This window comes from Vidua macroura, chromosome 23, assembly GCF_024509145.1.
Source record: "Vidua macroura isolate BioBank_ID:100142 chromosome 23, ASM2450914v1, whole genome shotgun sequence".
NCBI classification, from domain to species: domain Eukaryota; kingdom Metazoa; phylum Chordata; class Aves; order Passeriformes; family Viduidae; genus Vidua; species Vidua macroura.
Genome location: NC_071593.1, coordinates 7,100,640 through 7,106,639, shown reverse-complemented (window position 1 = coordinate 7,106,639; position 6,000 = coordinate 7,100,640). Strand labels below are relative to the sequence as shown.

Here is a 6,000-nt window from a genome sequence, read left to right as displayed (position 1 = left end):
TTTTTCTTTTTTCTTTTTTTTTTTTTTTTTTTTTCTTGTTTTGCTTTTCTGGCCTATTTTAACTTGGCAAAACCCTCTTGCTGGATCCTCCTGCCTGGCCCCTCATTCCCCAGGGACACACACCAGGACACGTGGCGTGTCCCTGATGCCGATGTCACCAACGAGCATGTGGCAGCCGGGTGGCTCTGGGGACAGGGACACCGGTGGACAGAAATGCCACCCCCACCTTGTGCGGGGTCACCGCAGGGCAGAGGGACCCTGAGCTTGCCAGGTCCCACCCCAAATCCCACAGGGGGCACGGGGTTTGGGGTTCCCGGGAGGATGAGGAGCCGCGGGGGGACACAAAGGCTGCCCCTAAAAGTGGCCCCGCAGTGGCTGGAGGGGACAGAAAGGCTGATTTGCATGAGAAAGGAGGATGCAAACCTCGGGAATTCCCTTCGGGAATTGTTCAAAGCCAGGCCTTGGCCTAGTCCTGGATTGCTGGGCTGGCTCTGAAACCCTGCCCGGGGCGGTGGGAGGGGGACGGGGACGGTCCCGGAGTGGTGACAGCAGGGCGGGGGCATGGGGCAGGAATTGGGCACCTGTGTGACGGGAAGGATGGGAGAGAAGGCATTGGAAGGATGCAGGAGCAGCAGAAGGATGCAGGAACTGGGGTGGGAAGGATGCAGGAGAAGGCACTGAAGGATGCAGGAGCTGGGATGGGAATGTTGGAGCTGGGATGGGAAGGATGGAGTTGGGATGGGAAGGATGCAGGAGAAGGCACTGAAGGATGCAGGAGCAGCAGAAGGATGCAGGAGCTGGGGTGGGAAGGATGGAGTTGGGGTGGGAAGGATGCAGGAGAAGGCATTGGAAGGATGCAGGAGCAGCAGAAGGCACTGAAGGATGCAGGAGCTGGGATGGGAATGTTGGAGCTGGGATGGGAAGGATGGAAGAGAAGGCACTGAAGGATGCAGGAGCAGCAGAAGGATGCAGGAGCTGGGATGGGAATGTTGGAGCTGGGATGGGAAGGATGGAAGAGAAGGCACTGAAGGATGCAGGAGCAGCAGAAGGATGCAGGAGCTGGGATGGGAAGAATGGAGCTGGGGTGGGAATGTTGGAGCTGGGATGGGGATGATGCAGGAGCAGCAGAAGGATGCAGGAGCAGGAGAAGGCACTGAAGGATGGAGGAGCTGGGGTGGGAAGGATGGAAGAGAAGGCACTGAAGGATGCAGGAGCAGCAGAAGGATGCAGGGAGCGAGGCGGGTTTCAAGAGGATCAATCTCCTGGACGTGACTTGGGGTGTTTTTTTTTCCCCCGCTCTTTTCTCTGTTTTTTTTTCTTGGAATTGCACCTCGGGATGCTCCCAGCCCTCGGAGAGGAGCAGGGGGGCTGTGTGGGGTGGCTGGGGGGCAGCTTGTGCCCGTCCCCCGGGGACCTGCAGGCTCCTGGAGGAGTGCCCCGCGGAAGGACCACCCAGTGTCCCCCCAGGTGTCCCCGTGGGAGGGGAGCGTGGGCGGGTTCTTTAATCTCTGTGTCCCTCGGGCTGCAGGTGCGCTGCCAAGGTGAGGGAAGGATTCTTGGGAGGGCTGGGAGGGGAACCTGCCCCTGGCAAAGGTTTTCCTCCCAAGCTGTTGCCTTTTTGGAGGAGTGGGAAGCAGGAATTCCGAGCAGCCCCCACAGCTGCCTCGATGTCCCCCCAGACACCCCAGAGGGAGAGGGGGAAGCTCCTGGAGGCTGCAGGGGGAGCTGAGCTTCCCTCCCTGCTGCTGCTGAGCTCGGGGAAACCCGAGGAGCTCGGAGCAGCTGCTCTGCCTGCAGCTTCCCACTGCTCTCCCCCGCACCCCCCCCCGCAGTGTCCGTCTGTCCTGTGCGGGGTTGGAGGATCCCTCCTGGTGCTGCCGGCTGCTCCAGCCCCGTTTTTTGGGTGCTAACCTGGTGTGGCAGAGCTGTGGGGTCAGCCCAGGCTCTCTGTGAGCCCGGCACCTTCCTCTGGAGGGCTTTCCCAGAGCTGCCCAGCTCCTCCCGGCTGAGGAAGAGCTCGGCTGTGGTGGCTGAGGAAGGACCCGGCGTGTCCCGGCGCCCTGAAAGCGCCACTGCAGTGGCAGGAATGCCGTGCTGGTCGTGTTTTGCCAGGAATGCCATCCTGGCAGAGCCTCAGGCCACAGGGAGAGCAGGGTGAGCTCCTGGATTTGTCTTTGGGGCACCAGCAACGCCTGCCTGGGGCTGCGGCCGCGCTCTCAGCCCATTGTTGGACCTTCGCCTCCCTCTGCCTTTCCCCCAGCTCTGCTGGCGGCACCTCTCCCATCCCCGCGGGCCGCGGGGAAGCAGGAAAAGCCGGGAGCCCGCAGGGATGGAGCAGTTCAACCCCTGCTCCTTTCCCCCGGCTGGTTTTGGGGAGGCTGTGCCAAATCCGTGCCGAGAACGCCCTAAAAAAAAAAAAATAATAACCGTTTTTTTTTTTTCCCCCTGCTGTTCCCGTGCCTCTGGGGGTTTTTTCGGGGCGGGCGAGGCGATGCCGGGAGAGGTGCGAGCCTTCCTCCGCCTCCCGGCACCTCCAGCGGGCGAGGGGCTGAGCCCTTCCACCCCCTCCCACCCCTCCCTGCTCATCCCGGGGGTCCTGGGGGGGGGTCCTGGGGGGGTCCCCCCGCCCACGCCTTGTTGGGAGGGGTGGGGGAGCGGCTCCTGCGCGACCCCCGCCGCCCCCGCTCTTTGTCTGCGCCGCGCCCCTGCGCCCCCGCTCCCCTTTGTTGGCCGCCGAGCGCTCGGAGGGGCTCGCCGCGGCCCCCCCCCTCGCCGGGGTCGGGCCGAGGGGCGGGCGGAGGGAAGGGGGGAGGCTCCGGGGCGTGCGCCGGGCTCGCTCCGCGCTGCCGCTCCCTTGTCTGATGCTGCGCGGCCGCTTCCCCGCGCGGGGGGGGGCACGGAGACCACCGGGATTAGGGATCCACCTCCCTCCCTCCATCCCTCCCTCCACCCCAGCCTCCTTCGATCCCTGCCAGGCTCTCCCTCCATCCCTCCCGGCCGCTCCATGCCGGGCTCCGCGCGGGGCCGCGCTCCGCCCGGGAGGGACCGGCATGTCCGAGCGGCGTGAGGCGGGCAGCTGGCCCCCGCCGGGGCCGAGCCGGGCCCCTTCCCGCTGGCCCGAGGCTTGGCAAGGTGCTGGAGAGCCGGGCTCGCCTGGCGAGAGGCGGAGAGGGAGCGGGGATGGCGCTGGAGCGGAGCTGAGGAGCCTCGGAGGGCGAGAGGGAGCGTCTGCCTCGGGCTGAGCTGCATCCTGGAATCCTGGGGCTGATCCTGGAATCCTTGTGCTGATCCTGGAATCCTGGGGCTGATCCTGGAGTCCTGGGGCTGATCTCAGAATCCTGAGGCTGATCCTGGAATCCTGAGGCTGATCTCGGAATCCTGAGGCTGATCCTGGAATCCTGAGGCTGATCTCGGAATCCTGGGGCTGATCCTGGAATCCTTGTGCTGATCTCGGAATTTTGGGCTCCTCCCGGAGTCTTGGCTGCTCCTGGAATCCTCGGGCTGATCTCGGAAATTTGGGCTTCTCCGAGAATCCTTGGGCTGCTCCCGAATCTTGGCTGCTCCCAGAATTTTGGGTTTCTCCTGGAATCCTTGGGCTGCTCCCGAAATTTTGGCTGCTCCTGGAATTTTGGCTGCTCCCGGCTGCGAGGACCTGCGGAGGGTCAGAGGCTGCCGGACGTGTCCTGGAGGAGCTGCGGGACAGCCGAGGGAGCTCCGTGCGCCCGGAGCGAGGCCGGCGTGGGTCTGAGAGGATATCCCGGAGGATCTCAGTGAATATCCTGGAAAATCTCAGCGGTTATCCCGGAGGATCTCAGAGGATATCCCAGAGGATCTGAGAGGATATCCTGGAAGATCTCGGTGAATATCCTGGAAAATCTCAGAGGATATCCCGGAGGATCTCAGTGGTTATCCCAGAGGATCTCAGTGAATGTCCTGGAAAATCTCAGTGGTTATCCCAGAGGATCTCAGAGGATATCCCAGAGGATCTCAGCAGTTATCCCGGAGGATCCCAGAGGTTATCCCAGAGGACAGCGATATTCCCGAGCCTGGCAGCGCTCCTGTGCTGGCGCTGTCCCTGTCCCAGCGCTGCTCCCGCTGTGACATTCCCACCATTCCCACCCCGGCGTGTCCTTGTCCTCGTGGGCTCAGCCACGGATTTTGGTTTGCTTTCTGAGGATTTTGGTTTGCTTTCTGAGGGTTTTGGTTTGCTTTCTGAGGATTTTGGTTTGCTTTCTGGGGATTTTGGTTTGCTTTCTGAGGATTTTGGTTTCCTTTCTGCGGGCAGCTGTGGGTGGACACCTCGGGGGCTGGCTGAGTGTCCCTGTGCCGCTGGAGCTGTCCCCGAGGCCGCGCCTCTGCCATGGCATCGCCGGGCACAGAGTCCTGAAGGTGCCCCCATCCTGCTGCCGGCCAAGATGGGAACCTCCGGGAAAACTTAGGCTGCCAAAATCGCCCGGGGACGGGGGAAAAAGGATCCATGTGAGCCTTGTGGCGACTCGTCGGCGCTGGCTGGCCGTGAGAGCCGAGCATGACCGCGTGCCAGCACCCCATGGCGCCCGGGGCCCTGGAGCGGGACCGGCTGTACCAGCACAAGGTGTCCCTGGTGGTGCGCTACTTCATGATCCCCTGCAACATCTGCCTCATCCTGCTGGCCACCTCCACGCTGGGATTCGCCGTGCTGCTCTTCCTCAATAACTGTAGGTGTCCCTGAGCGGGGCCGGGCTGGGCTCCGCGGGCTCCAGCTCGGCTCCTCCCGCGGCTCCTCGCTGCCTTGGGGACGATCCCGGGGCTGGCAGCTCCCTGCCCCACTTTTCCCTGGCAGGGAAGAGGGAGCAGAGCTGTGAGGGCGGCTCTGCGTGGGCCAGGACAGCTCCCACCTGCTGCTGCTGCTGCTGCTGCTGCTCCCGGCAGCATCCCAGATCCATCCCAGATCCATCCCAGATCCGTCCCAGATCCATCCCAGATCCGTCTCAGATCCATCCCCGATCCATCCCCAATCCATCCCCAATCCATCCCAAATCCATCCCCGATCCATCCCCGATCCATCCCAAATCCGGGTGGGGATCCGGGGATGTGAGGATTTGGGAAGGGCTGGTGATGATCCAGGGGATGTGAGGATTTGGGAAGGGATGGTCAAGGTCATGTTTGGGGGGATGTGAGGATTTGGGAAAGGCAGGAGATGGATCAGGGGGTTGTGAGGATTTGGGAAGGGCTGGAGATGATCTGAGGGATGTGAGGATTTGGGAAGGGCCGGTGCAGGTGGTGATCCAGAAGATGTGAGGATTTGGGAAGGGCAGGAGATGTTTGGGGAGATGTGAGGATTTGGGAAGGGCTGGTGATGTTTTTGGGGGATGTGAGGATTTGGGAAGGGCAGGTGGTGATCCAGGGCATGTGAGGATTTCCCCCGAGGTCTGGCTGTTAACCTGATCCCTGGTGCAGCTGAGTAGATCCCACCCTTGGGTGTGGACGCAGGTTTTTGTGCCAGGCTCCTGCCGGCACAGCTGCTCCCCTTCCCTTCCCGGGGAACATCCCGTCCTCCAGGCCTGCCCCTGAGCTCCCCGAGGCTGTGGGGAGGGCAGGCAGCTCCTGCAGCCCGGCTTTGGGGCGTGCAGCTCCTGCTGGGGCAGCTGTGCTTGGGAATAAACGCTGGAAACACACGGGTGTCTCCAAGGAGCCGGCTCAGGGGATGGAGCGTGCTGGGGTGGGGTTATCTCTCCCCATCCCAATCCCGGTTTTTGGGTGGACAGACCATGCTGGGGTGGGGTTATCTCTGCCCCAGCCCCATCCCAATCCCGGTTTTTGGGTGGATGGATCATGCTGGGGTGGGGTTATCTCTGCCCCAGCCCTGGCCCCATCCCAATCCCGGTTTTTGGGTGGACAGACCGTGCTGGGGTGGGGTTATCTCTGCCCCAGCCCCATCCCAATCCCGGTTTTTGGGTGGATGAAGTGTGCTGGGGCGGGGTTATCTCTGCCCCAGCCCCATCCCAATCCCGGTTTTTG

General features: G+C 62.7%; 1 protein-coding gene across 1 annotated transcript in view; it reads left to right on the top strand.

Annotated features, from left to right (window-relative positions):
• The first annotated feature begins 4,293 nt into the window (after positions 1-4,293).
• Positions 4,294-6,000, top strand: part of AGRN (agrin) — a 56,331-nt gene continuing 54,624 nt past the window's right edge. Inside the window, 1 exon segment of the mRNA XM_053997259.1 lies at positions 4,294-4,697. Coding sequence (XP_053853234.1) covers positions 4,529-4,697 — 169 coding nt within the window. The 5' untranslated portion in view covers positions 4,294-4,528.